Source organism: Tiliqua scincoides, chromosome 3, assembly GCF_035046505.1.
Source record: "Tiliqua scincoides isolate rTilSci1 chromosome 3, rTilSci1.hap2, whole genome shotgun sequence".
Classification (NCBI taxonomy): Eukaryota; Metazoa; Chordata; class Lepidosauria; order Squamata; family Scincidae; genus Tiliqua; species Tiliqua scincoides.
Genome location: NC_089823.1, coordinates 11,896,574 through 11,914,733, shown reverse-complemented (window position 1 = coordinate 11,914,733; position 18,160 = coordinate 11,896,574). Strand labels below are relative to the sequence as shown.

At 46.3% G+C, this 18,160-nt stretch overlaps 1 protein-coding gene across 2 annotated transcripts in view; it reads right to left on the bottom strand.

Annotated features, from left to right (window-relative positions):
- The window catches only part of LOC136643984 (N-acetylated-alpha-linked acidic dipeptidase 2-like), a 38,246-nt gene extending 22,378 nt beyond the window's left edge, over positions 1-15,868 (bottom strand). Inside the window, exons 1-8 of one of the 2 annotated variants that reach the window (XM_066619434.1) lie at positions 15,790-15,868; positions 10,008-10,119; positions 6,072-6,258; positions 5,031-5,132; positions 3,525-3,650; positions 2,544-2,730; positions 1,858-1,951; positions 131-229 (exon numbers count right to left, since the gene is read on the bottom strand). In XM_066619434.1, coding sequence (XP_066475531.1) covers positions 131-229; positions 1,858-1,951; positions 2,544-2,730; positions 3,525-3,650; positions 5,031-5,132; positions 6,072-6,258; positions 10,008-10,119; positions 15,790-15,868 — 986 coding nt within the window. Of the gene's footprint in view, positions 1-130; positions 230-1,857; positions 1,952-2,543; positions 2,731-3,524; positions 3,651-5,030; positions 5,133-6,071; positions 6,259-10,007; positions 10,120-15,789 lie in introns of those variants that run through there. The other variant, XM_066619435.1, reaches the window with a different exon arrangement.
- Positions 15,869-18,160: the final 2,292 nt, after the last annotated feature.

The window sequence follows — 18,160 nt, the reverse complement described above, 5'->3', positions numbered from 1 at the left end:
CCTTGCCTAAGGTCACCCCAGCAGTCTGTGGCTACGAACAGAGGACAAAACATGACTATGTTTCAATAAAAGACACAGAGTCCATGCAGGAGCAGCAAAATAAGGACAGTGCAAATGTACTTAAACTGACCTTGCAGAGTGGGCACCTGAAAATCCTGGCCCAATGTTATAGGACACATTCAGTTTCCCCTTCCAGGACTCATTCGGAGCTGCGGGGCCTCCCATGGACCTGTGGCAGGAAAATTGAAGCAGTCAGCTTCTGAAAAACAACTATCTCCTTAATGTGATGACGCCACACAGACAGGTTAGGGGCTAGCATTTAATTACAGGGAGGTTTGAAGGTGGATCATCAGCCAGTCACTAAATGGAATGGCTTTCTGCTGAGTCAGTCCCGTGGTCTACCACACCCAGAATCATCCCTTCCACGTAGCAGAAGGGGTTACATGGAACCAAGTTGACTTCTTGCCAGTTATCAGAGGCAAGTTTCAAAAACACACCAGAGGCAACCACCAAACGCAACAGGTGCTTAGCAAGTTTCCCCCCTTCTCCTCCCCACCACGTTCTAGTATCATCACACCAGGGGTGCCAAGGCCACCGTGAAGCAGGGGTAGGGGTGATGGTCTCCAATCCTGCCACCTTGCTGAAAGTCAAAGAGCGTCAAGTCTGGCCAGGGATCAGATGGGCGACCACTTGGGAACCACTTTGGGTTCTTCATTGGAAGAAAGGCACAGTCAGAAATAAACGCACAGAAGAGTGACATCAGAACACAGTGCAGGAAGGGAGGTGTGGGGAGAGGGGAAAAGATGTAGGGTGGTCACTTTCAGCAGTAGCCTCATGCCCTTTGCAGTGTGGGGTTGATGGTGGGGTTCAATTGATGATTTATCCAGGCAAAGCATGCCCTCTGCTAACACACCTGCCCCACTAAAGGAGTAAGAGTAAGAGATACTACCAATAAATGCAGAACAGCCCTCCATGGTGTTCTGTGCCCTATCACTGCTTTTTAAACAGCATTTCCAACCTGTCTTAGGGCACAATCCTAACCAGGTCTACTCAGTTCTATTTTGTTCAAGGGGGCTTACTCTCAGGTAAGCGTGGTTAGAATTGCAGCCATACTCTCTATAACTATATCCCCAAGTTGTCTTAAGAAGTGTAGCAGTTTTTAAAAAATGAAATCAAAATACATAGAGATTCTATTCATCGTGGCAGCTGATTGGAATTTCCATAAACTGTCGCAGAGTCTCTCTGTATCAGGGAACTGGGGGCAAAGAGCAGGTACAGACCAGCACCTGATTGCCCCACTTCTGCTGGGACATCAGGCTGGCAGCTCTTAGAAGGCTGGCAACATGCTAAATTTCACTGCCCTTGGTCCAATCCAGTATTTCTTATGTTGCTATTTTAAGTAAAGTATTGCCAACCAGTAATCTTCATTCTGGTTTGTCCCTGACCTCTTTTCTGTAATTATTTTCCCATACCAATAAAAAGTGGGAGGAGAGTTAAAAGAAGAACAATGGAGCTTATACCCTAGCAGCCTTAAGATCTTAGAGATAAGGTGGGTTTTAAATAAAATAAAATAAGCGTGTTTAGGATTGAAGCCTGATCGGGGCCCAATCCTATTCAACTTTCCGGCACCAGTACAGCTGCAATGCAGCTCCAAGGTAAGGGAATAAATGTTCCCATACTTTGAGGAGGCCTCTGTGACCGTCTCTCCACTACAGGATAAAGCACACACCCCATTGGCACAGCTTTACTGACACTGGAAAGTTGGATAGGATCAGGCCCTTAGATGTTAAAACTAGCCTGGGAAACTAGCAATATTTTCTGCAAACACAAGCATAGAAGTACATTAAATCTACATACCTTAATAATATCTCAGCATCATGGTAGCCAATAGGATGCACTGGGATTTTGGGAATCCCCACTCCATCATCCACTTCATATCTGAAAGTGTACTCTAAGAAAACAAGAACACATTGATATAACCAGGATGCACAGAGGTCTATAGGGCTATTTACTGTGGCTGTTCTTGGACATTAATGTGACTCTAGGCATTGTTCCCCATTATAAGGGGGATGAGAGTGCCCCAGCACCAATGCATGCCATACCCCTGCTCTCTCAGAGTACCACATCTATCTGATGAGTCAGATGCACTATTTGGGAAGAGATGGGGGCTCTTCACTTGTTAAACTGCACCTGGGTGCAATCAGCCTGTGCTTGGGCACAATTATTCACACATTCCATTCAATGCAGGTACCATCTGTGCACAGTTTAAACCCAGGTACATGCATTCACATGTACCCAGTGCGTATCCAAGTATATATGTTCTGCACGTAGGTGATCAGCCCTCTTCTCCTTGGGATTTGGTACACTGGGTGCCCAATGTCCCATGCAACTGCATACAGAGAACCAAGGAGGAACTTGGCAAGCCATGGGGGAGGAAGGTTCATGCACAGGTCTTTTCCCAAGTCCCACCACAGTGGGCTCCTAACCAAACCACACTGGTGGCAACAAGACAGCTGCACCTTTTCGGGATGATTGTCACTCACCTTTGGCTGGATACCCTGGAGTAAGGGGATCTCCTGCCCCATTTAGGTTCAATACATTCCCACGCTGGACTCCTCCAGCAGGAAGATTCCACCCATCTGGATACGGATTCACTCCCGGTGCGCAGTAATCAGCAGGGTCTGAGTAAAGTATAATCCCTTTAGCTCCAGCTAACATGGCATTTTTAACCTACAGAGCAGCCAAACAGTAAGAAGTGGTTTTCAACATTGGTTTCCTTCTAAGAGAAACATGAGTAGCAGCAGCTTGTATTGCTGTTTCTACAAATCTAATAAACTACCTGTGTATGTTAATTCAGAAGGAAGCCGCACTATGCTCAATGGGCTTACTCCCAGGTAAGCATGCACAGGATCACAGCCTTACTTGCTTGGTTCTGGTGGGTGACTCTAATAAGGTATGAAGATAGCATTAAGCTTGACTTCCTTTCATTCTACCAAAGGGTGGCAGCTTGGGTTTATTAGACTGCAAGCGATCTTAAACTATTAGGTATAAAAGTAATTGTATCCAATTCTCTTAAAATACACCTTTTCTAAGTTTAATTCTGATGCCACCCAAGAGCAGATATGCCCCAAATCCCTCCTTCTTAACAGTGGTCTGCAGGAGCAACAAAATGAGATGATGGAACAGACTTCATATCTACAGGCTGCAGAGGTGTATCACAGTTTCAAAAGCTCCCCCACAAAACACAGTCATTGCAAGGAAAAAACACCTCTATACAATCAGGATTAAAGGTTCTGACCCAGTCCACTCCTGGTTATATTCATTTCTGTTCGCAAGTTATGTTATTTTTGTCCCAAAAATGTGATTTCACACCTGCAAGCTGAAATTGCATATCTATTGTACTGACTCAAAACTTTACCAACTCGCTCTGTTGCGGGTGCAAACCAAGCCAGACATACTTCCCCACCCCTTACTGAACATGACTTGAGCGGCTTTGGAATCTAACAGAGACATTAAACACTTACTTTATTTCCTCTGAATATTTTCCCATATCGGGCAATGACAATCTTTCCTGTACAGTTGATTCCCATCTCTCTTTTTAATTTGAAAAAGTCTTCTGTGCGGCCGTAATTTACGTACACCAGATCTGCCTTTTCAAGGGGAGAAAGAAAAATTACGCACCTTATTACTTTTGTATCTATAACACTGCTTCCTGGGAAATATATGGGCCCTCTGAGGATCAGCTGTTCTTAAAAGATCTCTCTTCCTCTGAACACTTAAATTTAGGGAACCATGCAATGGAATTGATTCAAGTTTTCTTGAATGCAAGCAGCCAATGCTCGTAAATCAAATTTCCATTAATGGTCATTCGATTCTCAAAAAGCAGTTTAGAAAGCTAAATGAGTGAATGAATGAATGAATGAACTAACAATCCTTAGTACCAGTGGCATAGTTAGAAGGGTGCAAAGCACTAAGTTTCGCAGGGAGCCTCAACACAATGTGCAAGCAATCCCTCCCTCTCCCCTTTCCAGGTGGATAGCAACTGTTACCCTGCACATGCTGGATCTTGTCTGATCTCAAAAGCTAAGCAGAGTCAGGCCTGGTTAGTACTTTGATGGGAGACCGCCTGGGAATACTGGGTGCTGTAGGCTTATACCATAGTCTTTTGAGACTGAAGGTTGCCAACCACCATATATATCTGTTTTGCTCCCATCTCCCAGAATGGCTCCAAAGGGGAGGGTGAGGGGCTGCTTTTACACCACAGTGAAGTTCCCTGCAAAACTAAGTGCTTTGCACCCGCCCTGACTACACCATTGCTTAGAACAGAATTTCTCCTTCCCACCATACAATCAGCCTACCTATCACAGAGCAAAAGAGTTCACCTGGGAGTAGTTTTGTTGTCTGAATGGGCTCTAGAGTGGCATATCTGGTGCCCATAGTAAATTGATCAAAAAGGGAATTCTGGTGGTTTGGCAGTGGGATTATGATGGACAAAGGAAAGCACACAATGCGTAAATCACTGGTGGAATTCATTACTATATGACACTTTTTTACTGGGCCAGGCCATTGGTCCACGAGGGCTCATTCCTATCACCTCCTATCTCAATCCTTTTTGGTTGTGAACTCAGGACCCAATACAGGCAAAGCATGTGCCTTATCACTGAGTTATGGCCAATCCCCTTTACTGCAGAATGACCACTAGCTTACATTAAAAATAAAAGGTGTTTTAAAGAAAGAATTAGCTAGTTTATGGAGGATAGATCAATCCATCAACAGTTTATTAGACATGTTAGCAAAACAGAACCTCCAAGATCAAGCGCAGAATACATCTGAGGGCCAGATTCTGGGTATAAATAATTTGGGTTTGCCCATGTCTAGGAGAATGTGGCTTACAGAGAATTTGCCTGTTAAGACAAGAGGGCTGGATTTTGTGGACCTAAACCTGACCCAGTATGGCAATTTTTGTCCTCCCTTCCGGTCACTGCCCTTCAACAGCAGAATTTATCCAAGGATAATTTTCCAGAACTTACCATTGGCATGCCTTGTGCGGAAAAGGCATTATATGGGGGCAGCACCCCTGAAATATTTTCATATCCTGGAGGAGGAGGTTCGAAGAGGGATGTGTTGAAAATCTGTTTAGAAGAAAAGAATGTCAAACATGGATCTGGAGCACAAAGAACACAAAAAGGAAATTTCATCCCCCAGAATGAAATTTCACACCAGAGTTTCAGAATTTCTGACTGTCCAATAGGGCCATAATAATAATAATAATAATAATAATAATAATAATAATAATAATAATAATAATAATATATTATTATTATTATTATTATTATTATTATTATTATTATTAACAACAACAACAACAACAACAACAACAACAACAACAACAACAACAACAGGTATTTATATACCGCCTTTCTTGGTCTTTATTCAAGACTTTATTCAAGGCAGTTTACATAGGCTTTATTAAATCCCTATTTAATAAAGGCAGGCTTTATTAAATCCCTATTAAATAGGGATTTTTACCATTTCAAAGAAGGTTCTTTCTTTCAAGAATGACTACATTCAAGGTGTTTCATTCCGATCTGGCTTCACATTCCGGCCTCCATCCTCCCATGCTCAGAGCAGATGGAATTGCTCGGCTTCAGCTTGTCAAGGTCACAGTGCCGGTGGCCTCGAACTGGCGACCTTGTGGATGTTATCTTCAGGCAGACGGAGGCTCTACCCTCTAGACCAGACCTCCTAGCCATGAGGCTAACTGAAGTGGCTGCTTCAAGCAGCAGGCTGGGGGCAAACTGATGGGATGTCCCAAAGACACACCTGCCTTTTGTCCACTACCACCCAGCCAGCCAGTTCAAGACCATAGAGGTCAATGTGCCATGAGGAGGAAAAATGCTGAAAATCACTGATCAAAGGTATAAAGCTCCCCCCCCCCCCCAAAAAAAAAAAAAAAAGCCTAACCAGCTTTCAGATCTGACTGCAAAATCTGACATCACTTCATCCTAGCAATGGGAACACAATGCTTTTTTGACTCGCACGTCACTCAGGGAACATTCTGCCCTCTTTACCTCGTTGCCATGAGCATCAGTAATTGCAATATAGTTGGGGGAGCTTTGATTTGGGTAGGAAAGTAGGACGTCGTAATGAACCAGCTCAGCGGTGTCCAAACCAAATTCCTTCCACTGGGTTTGTATTTTCTTTGCAAGGTGAAGATTCTGTTCTGTTCCTGCCACATGAGGGAGCTTGGTGAAAGACCTGCAAACTCAAAGGGAGGCTGGTAAGCAACAAGATCACGTTTGCCAAAGGGCCCCGAGGTCGGGCCTTTTACAAAGGTTTTACAGTTCACCTCACCCCAATGTTACAGGGGGCAGCAGGGCTAATACCATTTCCAGAACCCATACCCTAGTGATAGTTCTAGTGAAGATACCAATGTCCAAGGCTAGTGCCTTTGATTTTGAGGATATCTTTAAAGCATCCCTTCTGCCTATATACATAAAATTGTTTGGAAGTATTTGCAGAGTAGTCCAAAAAGCAGAATGTCTGGTTCTAGGTGGGCCTGATATGCAAGATCCTGATATAATTTTATTTTTAAAAGCAGCTGAGCAGGGAGATTAGATCAGGGTTGCCTCACCAAGGGGGCAGCCCATTTCCCGCACACCAGTTCCAGATTCCCCTTAAAGATGCTCTTAGCTGGGAGGGACGGCAGGAGATACAGGTATCTACACCAGACTTTTTTTCCCCTATATAGCTGATGGTTTTTTATATATAGGTTTTTTCCCCTATATAGCTAATGCCAACTAAGGGCCCAATCCTATCCATCTTTCCAGCCCCAGTGCAACTGCAATGAAGCCCCTTGGCAAGGGAAAAAATGTTCCCTTACCTTGTGGAGGCCTCCAAAACTACCCTCCCACCACAAGATGCAGTGCATACCCCATTGGTATGGCTATACCAGGGCTGGAAAGTTGGATAGGATTTGGTCCTAAGGCAGGTGGGTGAGTGGGGTCTGTGTTATTTTACGGTAATAGAGTGTAACAAAGGGTTACAAGATTTTTAAGCAAAGAATAAGATAGGAGAAGACCAAATCACAAGCCTCCCACATCACATCTCCTTTGGCTCTTTAGCTACAAAATAAACATCTGGCATGGATGACAGGGAGCTAACTTCTACTTGGAAACTGACAACACAGTAAGTGGGAGGGAATAATAAAGCATCGCTGCCCTGTAGGGGTTTTGGTAAGGATGACTTGAAGTGCTTCAAACAATAGTCTAATCCTTATGCCTGCTCAAAATATGACAGGTACCTTTGATAACCACTACCTTGACTTCTTTTGTTACTTGCAATAATCAGGATTTATACCTTCCTATAAAACAGGGCTCCTGGATTTTTTTAGAAAGGTGAATGCAACGCCATACCAGGAAAGGTGGAACCTGCTATGTTTCTGCTGCACAGGCAAATGTTAAAGGTACCAAGTTACTGGTGGAAAACGTTGCAGCTTCATCCCAACAGTTTCATATCTCATTGACCCTCACAAACATCTAACAGGTCAGTCACTATTATGATGCTTATTTTACAGATGGTTAAGAAACAGCAATTTAATTTCCAGCTAAATATATGACGCAGACTGCCACATTTAGAGCTGCCAATCTTTTTCTGGCCTTACTTCTATGCATGAAGAAGTCAAGCAGGTGATGGTTTCCCCACCGTTTATCTCAAGGCTTCACCATGAGCTTCGCCCGTTTAATTATTGTTTTCATATGCTAAGCTGATCTTTGAGGTGTAGAAGGTGGAGCGGGAGGAATGGGAGAAGAGGGAACTGATGGTGCAGGATTACTAAAGCTGGGCTGCAGTGGCGTCACTAGGGTCTGAGTCACTGGTGCAGGAGGCCAGAGTGTCACCCCCACAATGGACCTCCTCCCATGCAGTGAACGGAGCAATGCCCCACCCCCTGCGGGTTTTTTGGCTGTAACGTTTGATAGAATAGAGATATCTCAACACGGTTTGTTCCATTTTGCATGAAATCGCACATCAAATAATCTATAACGTGATGGTATTATTTGAAAACACCAAGAATTTAAAAATTTTGGCCAGGGGTGTCATCCCACTGTGTGCGTCACCCGGTGAGGCTCACAGCCCCCCAGAGATGCCACTGCTGGGCTGGCAAAAGAGTGGCACTCCAGGGCAACAGCAGAATAAGTCATCTTCACATGTTGATACACTTATTTAAAGAAAAGAGCTGAATTCCGTGCAGTGGTTGGCAGCAGAAGGGCTCTCTCTCCTGCCCTAGCACCTGACCGGCTCCAAATTCTGGCCCCCCCAGAAGCAATTGGTGCTGACACACCAACATCGTAATGTCACCACCAAGTGCTTCAACTTGCACATGTGTGGTAGATGCACCCGCTGCTCTGGCACTGTAAGTGGGGTGGTGTCATGCAATGGGGGAGGGCATCTGCCCTGGGGTGGATGAATGCACCTTCAATACCACTGGTGTAAAGGGATAGAGTTCTACAAGGTGTGTTGCTTGGTATGCCAGCAAACTAATTGAAAACGTTTTTCAGAAAGGAATGAAGAATCATTAACTGCTGCCTGAATTATTTGCATGGAACATTGATGGGGTAAGTTGCAACACATCACATTTTTTTCTTTTCTTTTCAGCCTATCCAGCTGGGATTCTTAGGGCCCAATCCTATCCAATTTTCCAGTCCCAGTGCAACTACAATGCAGCCCCATGGTAAGGGAACAAATGTTCTCATATCTTAAGGAAGCCTCTGTGACTGCTACCCCACTACAAGATGCAGTGCATTCCCCATTCGCACAGTTGCACCAGCACTGGAAAATTGGATAGGATTGGGACCTCAGTTGGGTTCAGATTCATAAGAGATTAGTGGTGGGTCAGTATGTGAAATTATATTGCTGTGCTTAGTAAGGATACAAAGCTGAGAAGGAGAACAGAAAGAGGCACAGAAAGTCTTCAGGAGACTCATGACTGACTCCCTCAACTCAGCAGGGCTCTGTGGTTCAATGATTAATTGGCACATGTAGTAAATGACTTTGATGGTTAACCAGCCATGCACCTCTGCAGCCTCCATGGATATACCCTGCTTTTAATGTACAACCAGAGGAATAGCAATGAGAGCCTTTTGCAGCAAACACAACAAAGAGCCTTGTGGCAACTTAAAGACTAACAAGTATCTTGTAGCCAAATTTTTGGTGAACCACAGTCCAGCACATCAGATGCATGGAGAAGACAGGAGGTGTGGTGTGGTGGTTGAACTGTTGCCCTGCCTGAAGATGCTGAGCGAGATCAGTCTTGGATCGCCCTTGTCTGGGAGACCAGTAGTCGCTGATGGAGCTTGCAGAGGAATGTGAAGTGCATGGAATGTACTAGTCTCAGCTGACGAGAGACAGATAAAATCTTGAGAACTGGCCAGGGTGTGATCTGCAGTTGCCTGTGAAGGCTCAGAAGGTGTAAAATTGGTTGGTTGGCAACCTTCAGTCTCCAAATATTATGGTATAAGCCTATAGTACCCGGTATTCCTAGGTGGTCTCCCATCCAAGTACTAACCAGGCCTGACCCTGCTTAGCTTCCAAGATCAGACAAGATTGGGCATGTGCAGGGTAACAGTTGCTGCCCAAATAATGATCACACATTGAAAAGTAGACATCTGGAGAAACTGAGCTTTCTATGAATTGTGTATATATATAACAATAATTATAAAAACCCCATTTGAAAAAAGGGATTTATGATTATAAACCACTTTATGTCTTGAGAAAGGCAGTATAAGTATCCCTTTAAATATATATATATATAAATAAAGAAGTGCTATCCTCAGCTGGCAGCGCTCCTGGGTATAGAGGGTTGCCTCCTTACAACGACCTCAATCTCCTCTTATCTTTGGAATGCCAAACATGTGGCTTGGAGAGATCTTTCCAGAGCCTCTTTTGTTGTTTCGTTTGGATTTCAGCATCTTCAACAGTTTTGTTATCAAAGAGAGTCACCAGCTTACCGTAGGAACGCTTTGATATTTTCGGCTTTCATTTCTGCGAGAAGTTGCCTTCTTACATCTTGATGGGGGGCTGCTGGGGGCACGGATTTGCTTCCCGGTTTCACAGACCAACCTGAAATATGACGCAACACCAATAAGTTCCAATTCTGTTGCGTATCCATCATAAAAGACTACTGGAGGGCAGAGCAGCAACAGCCAAGTCATCACAGGGGCACTTTTACCTTCTCCTCCTCCTACATGGTATACATCACCCACCACAACACGTATCTGCTGTCTACATAGAATAAACAGGTCAGGCTGCAGTCCTAAACACAAACTTTCCTGGGTGTAAGCCCCACTTGAATTTAACAGAACTTACTTCTGAGTAGACAGACATAAGATTGGACTGGCAATCCTTACGCAAAACATAAATAGGAACAAATCCACCACCTACAGTGGCAAGGCTTAGAAACCAATAGGATAACATTTAAATTTCCCAGGACACTGGCACTGTCTTGAAGTTACAGTTGTGGTGGTGCACTTTTTTAACCACGATAACCAAGAGCTCAAGATGACATTGCTCAAACAATTATGTTACATGTTCTTTTTGATCAAGAATGGCAGGTGAAGATGTTGGCTATGGAGGGGAAAAAATGAACTCAGTCACTGAACTCAGGATGTGCCGGGTCTGGCTGCATAACCACCCACAATTCATTGGAGTTGTCCAGAATGCTTTTGTTTGATGAAGAGCCCAGTTGGGTTAAAAACTTGCAACCCTGCTGCAGTTAGACACACCTCCTCTTGTAGCTGCCATCTCAAATGGAACTTGTTTTAAATTGTTTGACTCTCCAAATTAGGGTAATTCAAGGCCAAATTGGACATGAGGCTGGCAGCCAAGTGCATTTGAACTCACAAAAGCCTTGATCATATAAGAAGAGCAAGAAGATCATATAAGATCATATAGGAAGAGTGGAACTCCTTGCCACAGGATGTGGTGACGGCATCTGGTCTGGATGCCTTTAAAAGGGGATTGGACAAGTTTCTGGAGGAAAAATCCATTACGGGTTACAAGCCATGATGTGCATGTGCAACCTCCTGATTTTAGAAATGGGCTATGTCAGAATGCCAGATGCAAGGGAGGGCACCAGGATGAGGTCTCTTGTTATCTGGTGTGCTCCCTGGGGCATTTGGTGGGCCACTGTGAGATACAGGAAGCTGGACTAGATGGGCCTATGGCCTGATCCAGTGGGACTGTTCTTATGTTCTTAAGAGAGGGTGTCACTGATTTTAAAAGAAAAGGATATGCATATGAAAGAGATGTTAGAATTCAGAGGTGGTAAAGTGGGGACTGTACCACTTCCGAAAGAAGATGACGTGTGAGAAGACAGGAGAATACACCTACAAAATTCCCTGCAAGTCAAAAACTAGCACCTCAAGGAAAGATGTTGTACTAGTTTTCTGCCTGCAGGGAATTTCTCCACACAGAGGAATAATCAAAATATGCTATTTCCCCCACTTAAATGTGAAGTGGCAGTGTCTGTTCTACCACAGGATTCTGCTTCACGCATAGACCAGGCCTTCAATAGAAAGCTTAGTCCCTGCATAAAGTAAAACCAGCCGTTTGAATTTGTGCTCAGAAAGGTATTGTAGAGACCCTGGGGAATTGGTGTTAACATGTTCTCACTGACCCACTGCTGAGCAATAAAAATCAACTGCCTGTATTCCCCGTGTCCTTTGACTCACTACAACCAACACAGCCAGAGCATTTCCAGATTGCTTCCTTTGTGCATTGTTGCACAAAAAATAACAACCTGGCTTGGTCCAACTTGTTTCCTTTAGTGCATCAAAGGGATTATATAACACTCCATCCCACCAAAGGCCTGTTGCTTCACAGAGGTGCCATATAGAAGCCTGCCCTTTCTCATCACTTCATTTAAATGCATTTAGCAAAGGAAGGGTCTCATTGCTACAACAGTGTGCTATAAAGAAAAGTAGTGTGCACACTTGCATAGGGAGGGAGGGAAGAATTATATCCCCAGAGGGCTGGCATTCTGCATGAAAGGAGTGAAACGAGGGTCAGGAGTGAAAGAAGGGTGCCTGATATCAACCCAGAGGTCAGGCCTGTGACTTTATAAAGTGATGTGCCACGTGAAGATGGAGCTGTTGCGCATTCCACTGCCCTCTGTGTCCCACTGCCTTCCCCACAGCAGATGCAGGGGCTACATCAGACCTTTCCTGGTGTCTGGGGTGACGGATAACCTTCCACACATCCTGATGGGCCCACACAGGAAAAGCATTTAACTTCTCGTGCGGCCCTATGGGAAACCAATCATGCTGTAAAAAAAATATTTACAAATGCAATATATGGGGTCTGGAACATAAAATGCAGCAGGACATTGAGAACAATGTTATTCCCTAGGAAGACCCTGGAAAGAGAGAAGAACTTTTTCAAATAAGGGACATCTACTGATTCTAACATTGCCATGGATGAAATGGGTGTGGGAGCTTGCGGGGGGGGGGGGGGAAGGGAGTTGTTGACTGGTTGAAGTAGTAGGGGAACTGTGTGCCCTAAGGATCCAATATTGTCATCACCCCCAACTCCCCCACATGTTTCTCATGGAATCCATGAGTTTGCCAAGACAGAAAGGTCTTGAAAAGATGTGAAAAATGGATGATGGCCGGATCCCAAAGGATCTCCTCTATGGAGAACTCGTGCAAGGAAAGTGCCCTACAGGTAGACCACAGCTGCGATACAAGGACATCTGCAAGAGGGATCTGAAGGCCTTAGGAGTGGACCTCAACAAGTGGGAAACCCTGGCCTCTGAGCGGCCCGCTTGGAGGCAGGCTGTGCAGCATGGCCTTTCCCAGTTTGAAGAGACACTTGGCCAACAGACCGAGGCAAAGAAGGAAGGCCCATAGGCAGGGAGACAGACCAGGGACAGACTGCACTTGCTCCCAGTGTGGAAGGGATTGTCACTCCCAAATTGGCCTTTTCAGCCACACTAGACGCTGTGCCAGAACCACCAGAACCAAGAGTGCAATACCATAGTCTTTTGAGACTGAAGGTTGCCAACTAAAGGGACACAACAGACCTCCAGAGGAAAGGTATTTCACCATGTCAGAGCCACCATGGAAAAGGGCCCAACCCCAAGTACTGTGTTTGGAAATAACTCACATAAAGAAGAGATTGAGAGTAGGGCCTCTGGTGCCAAACAGGTGTCAGGCAATAGGTCTGGCCAGTTCATGAGGCTGACTGAGGAGCTTGTCTCAAGTAGCCAATTGGTGGGGCACACGCATGTTCTGCCAGATTCCCAATCCGAGCCTCACTTAGGGAACTTATGCCCACTCTAAGCTAATTAGCTCCCCTTTCCTTCCCCCCAAAAGGCCCCAGTTCTCTACTGCAGTACTGCTAGACTCCACCACCAGGGTAGCTTGCCTGTTTAAACTGCAGGGACACAGTTCCTAAGGCAGCAGTCCTTCCAGGTATAGCAGCACACCTCAGCTCCCAAATCAAGTAGTCCTTTAGTCAGTGAGCCAAATAATCAATTAGCCAGCAGGTCAGTCCACAAGGCAGAGCAGCAATAAGTCAACAGTCCAGTAGGTCCATTAGCCACAAAGTCAGAGTATCCAGGCCAAAGTCCAGAGTCAATAAGCCAAGTCACAGTCCAAGGTCGGATTCCAGGTAAGTCAGTCAAATCAGTCAGAGTTGCCAAAGTCCAGAGTCAATAAGCCCAGTCAGTCTTCTCTCCTACCTTCAACCTGCACTCCTTCTGCTACACACAAACCCTTCCAGCCTCAGGCGCTCCTTATATCCTTAGGTACCTCATTGCCTCTAGTGGCTTTGCTGAAAGCCCAGGCCTTAACTCTCAAAGGGGCCACTGCAGACACCACATTCTACCTCCTCGCCAGATCTTCTGCGATTCCAATACAACCCACCTCTTCTCTTTCACTGCTCCTTCTGGATGGAAACAGGATGGAGTGGAAGGGGCAGTGTGAAGGAGAGGAGAGTGATGGACTTGCAAGGTACGGTTAGCTGCACTATCAGGTAAGAAGAGGGGAGCAGCATTTGGTCAGCAACTCCCAATGCTGGGAGATCTTAGGTCAAATCCCAACCTATTTAGGGCTTTAACTCAAGCTAAGAAACTAACAGGCGACCCATTAAGATGACATAAGAGCAGGATTATGTGCTCATGAGCATCTGCCTTCTGTTGAGTCAGAACATAAATCCATCTAGTTCAGTGCTCCCTCACCTGGTAGCTGTTCTGTGGGGTGACAGGACCCAATCCTATCCAGTTTTCCAGGCCTGGTGTAGCTGTGCCAATGGGGCGTGCACTGCATTCTAAGGTGGAGAGGCAGTCACAGAGACCACCTCAAGGTATGGGAACATTCATTCCCTTACCTTGGGGTTGCATTTCGGTTGCACCAGTGCTGGAAAGCTGGATAGGCTTGGGCCTACAGGCTGCAATCCTATCCACACTTTCCTGAGAGTAAGCTCCATTGACTATAATGGGACTTACTTCTGAATGGACAAGCATTGGCTTGGGCTCTCAGGTAAGGGTCTTGGCTAGCCCAATCAGTGAGTGCCAGATACTGAACCTGGGACTGTCCTGCATGCAAAGCACATTTTCTGCCACTGAGCTACAACACCATTCCCATCTTTGAGTTTCAGACAACAGTTTGGCTTTGGTAATTGCATTTTAGACCAATTGCAGCTTCCAGATTATCTTCAAGGGGAGTCCTGTGTAGAGAGCACTGCAGTAGTTGAGCCTAGAAGTAACTGGGGCATGGATAACTGAAGCAATGGCCGTCTTCTCCAGGAATGGTCACAGCTGGTGAGCCACTCAAAGCAATTTTTTAAAATTATAGTATTCCTAGACTCTGCAACCGGAGTTTCCACCTTTAAACTGCATACCAGCACACCTTCAGGAGGAGAATTAAGCCACCTGGAACAAGTTGCGCAACTTCTCCCAGATCACCACAATTACCACCCCCAAACGCCCCCTCACTTTTAAATTTCAGTGTGTCCATCTGCTCAGGAATCAACACAACACAGCCTGCACTAGGGCAAATGACTTCCAAAGCAGAAGGTCTCAGCCCCTGACACCTTCACTGCCCCCCCCCTTTAAAGAAATCAAACAAGCCCTACTTATTGACGAGTGATCATTCAATAAGCGGTGGATGGGATGGTCTGAAAATCCAGGATATTGAATGGAGCAGGTGGATGCTTGGGATAGAATTGGTTTTCTGCAGGTATTAACTAAAACTGAGGCTCATTAAGAGGCTCCATGCTGGGATGGTGTGAGAAAGTAAAACATCTGAGCATGTACAGAGTGTTTCTCTCAGAACTCCAATTTAAGGGGCTCAAAAAAATCCTGGACTCCTGACTTTTTGTAATGCCCCCTCACTTTTTGGATTCCCCCTCACTGGAGATCTTCAAGCGAAGGCTCTGCTGGAGATGCTCTCAGGGGATTTTCTGCTACAGGCTGGAGGGGGGTGGACTAGATGACCTTTTAGGTCCCTTCCAACCCTAGGATTCTTTGATTCATTCCGCCCAAAATTCAAGCACTGGCTCCCCCCCCCCCCGCCACAAGCCCTCCCACACCCCCTCTTGGTCAGAGGTGGGGGCTGAGGTTCTGGGTTACAAGATCTATTTCCAGACTGGTTGGGGTGCCCTGGGTGGTCTGATGTGGACCCTGTTTGGACCACGTCCCCTGGATGGTCTGGGGTGTCAACTTGAGGTCTTGGTGTTCAGCCCATCCTTGCCCCCCCTTCCCCAGTAAAGCCTCCCCACCCCAGTACTCACCCACCAGGATCCCCAGCAGGAAGAGTGCCAGGAGCGCAGCAGCGCCCAGCCAACTGCACAGAGTCACCTTCCTAGCCATGATCCTCCAGGCAAAGAAAGGCAGGGATCCCGGCTCAGGACAGCAGGCAGCTGTCCCGCCCCGACCAGGGGTCCAGCCCATCTCTCCTCCCACTGGGATCCCTCTGGGAAGTCCAGGGAAAGGGACCGCAGGGAAGTTGAACTGAGGTTACTGGCCAGGCGCTCCAGGCCATGTGCTTCTCCCCTCTGGGCACTGGACGTCCCCACTTCCCTCCCCCAGAAATCTGCCAGGGAGAGGACAAAGGGAGGCTCTGGTTGTTTGGGTGTCTGTTGTGTCACTGCAGAGTTGTGCAAAGAACAACACCCTTTAGAGAACTGTGTTGTTGTTTCCAGGGGCAAGACTTGGAACATCTGCAGTAGGAAAGACACTCCTTGAGCATACACGGAGTGCTTTTTCATGACTGCCTCTCCCACAGCGACCTCTTGCTTTTTTGGACCTTTTGGCCCCCCCTCATCACTCCCTCTACCCAGGTATGAGTAGCAGGGACATGCAGTGGGTGGGGAGGGTCCCCACTGGAGTCCTTCAAAAAGCGCTGCCACCGTGTGAGGCGCGCAAGCACTCACAACTCATGCGCAAAAGCTTTTTTCGGAGAACTCTGGTGGGGAGGCTCTGGCTCCCCTGCCTCCCCACCACCACATGTCCCTGATGAGTAGGGGAGAGGGAACAGTGGAAAAAAAAAATCCAGTTTATTGAATCGTGCACATGGAGAGATAGATGCCTCTGACTACCTATTGATTTAACCCATTTTTAACCCGGTCCACAGGTCTACACATTTGGTCCCTGATGCATATATGCAATATTGGACAGAAATGGCTTAATCTAGGACAGTGGTTCCCAAACATTTTAGCACTAGGGCCCACTTTTTTAAAACAACATTCTGTCGGGACCCACCTAGATTTACCAGACTTTTAAAAAAGTGGATCTAGAAAGAAATATATTCTATTTTGTTTATTTATAAATAATAATAACCAGAAAAAAGACCCTCAAACAATTATCTTCCTATATTTACATTAGTGGCAGACCTACCCAGCCCCACTGCCATTGCATCCCCCAACAGGATGTCACTGCTCCCCCACACAAATCTGCCCTCCCCCCACTTATCTGGAGCGCACGGAGCCTTGCACGACTCCAGAACACATCAGGGAAGCTTCCTGAGGGTTCCCCAATGTTTTAAACTGTGCTTCCAGTAAACCTCAGAGAGGCTTCCGTAGGGTCCTAAAGGCACACAAGAGCCAGGATGGTGTAGTGGTTTGGGAGATGGACTTAGACCTGGATGATCCAGGTTCAAATCTCCCCTCAGCCACAAAGCTTCCTAGGTGACCTTGGGCCAGTCACCTTCTCTCAGCCTCACCTACCTCACAGGGTTGTTGTGAGGACAAGGAGGAGGGGAGGAGCAGCTGTGTAAACCGCTCTGAGCTCTTTGGAGGAAGGGCGGTATAAAACTGTGAATAAATAAATAATAATAAATTTGTACCCGAGGCATTTGCCCCATGAAATGAATGGGATTTACACATGCTTGCAAACTGCAGGAGCTGAGCTCTTTGCAGGGCAAATAGCAGCTACAGTATCTGATTTTTGAATAGCCTCAGGGCTTGAGGCAAGTAGTTCTGGGGAAACAGGACATCACCTATTTGTATTGCCCTCCAGTCCACCTCTTGGCCACACGATCCAGCAGTGTGAAAGGGCCTCATATGCATGCAGTTCCTCTGCGTGATTGGAAATTCTGGATGGCCAAGGTGTGTAGGCCTTCTTTTGCACATACTGAAAACATGAACACCATAGCAGTTGCGTGCCTGCCATAGGGTTTGATGGGGCAAATGCCCCAGGCACCAGCCGCTGGGACCCCGTGGAAGCCTCTCTGAGGCTCCCAATGGGGGCAGAATGCCAGAAACACAGTTATTGCACCGGGGAACCTCACAGAGGTTTCTCCGGCATGGGCTGTGGTCACGCAAGGCTCCGTGAGCCTCTGGTGAGTGGGGGGGGGGGGAGATTTCTGCCCTGGGGTGGTGATAACCCACAGGGGGTGCCATTGTGGAGCCTGGCGCGGGGCTGCGGAGGTCCATGGCTGCACCATAGTATGTGACCAGTGTGCTCAATTCTGCTCCTTCTTTGTGCATGGAGTACATACAGCAAGAAGGAACAAAAATGTGGCCTGTGTTCCAACAGAATGAAAAAACAGATTGATTGAATCTGGGTGAACAAATAGAGTTTGATTCTGACACTGAGTGGCAAGACACAGCATGGAGGGAACTGCAAGCGCATGCTGTTGCTTTTGAGGGGCCAACACTGTGT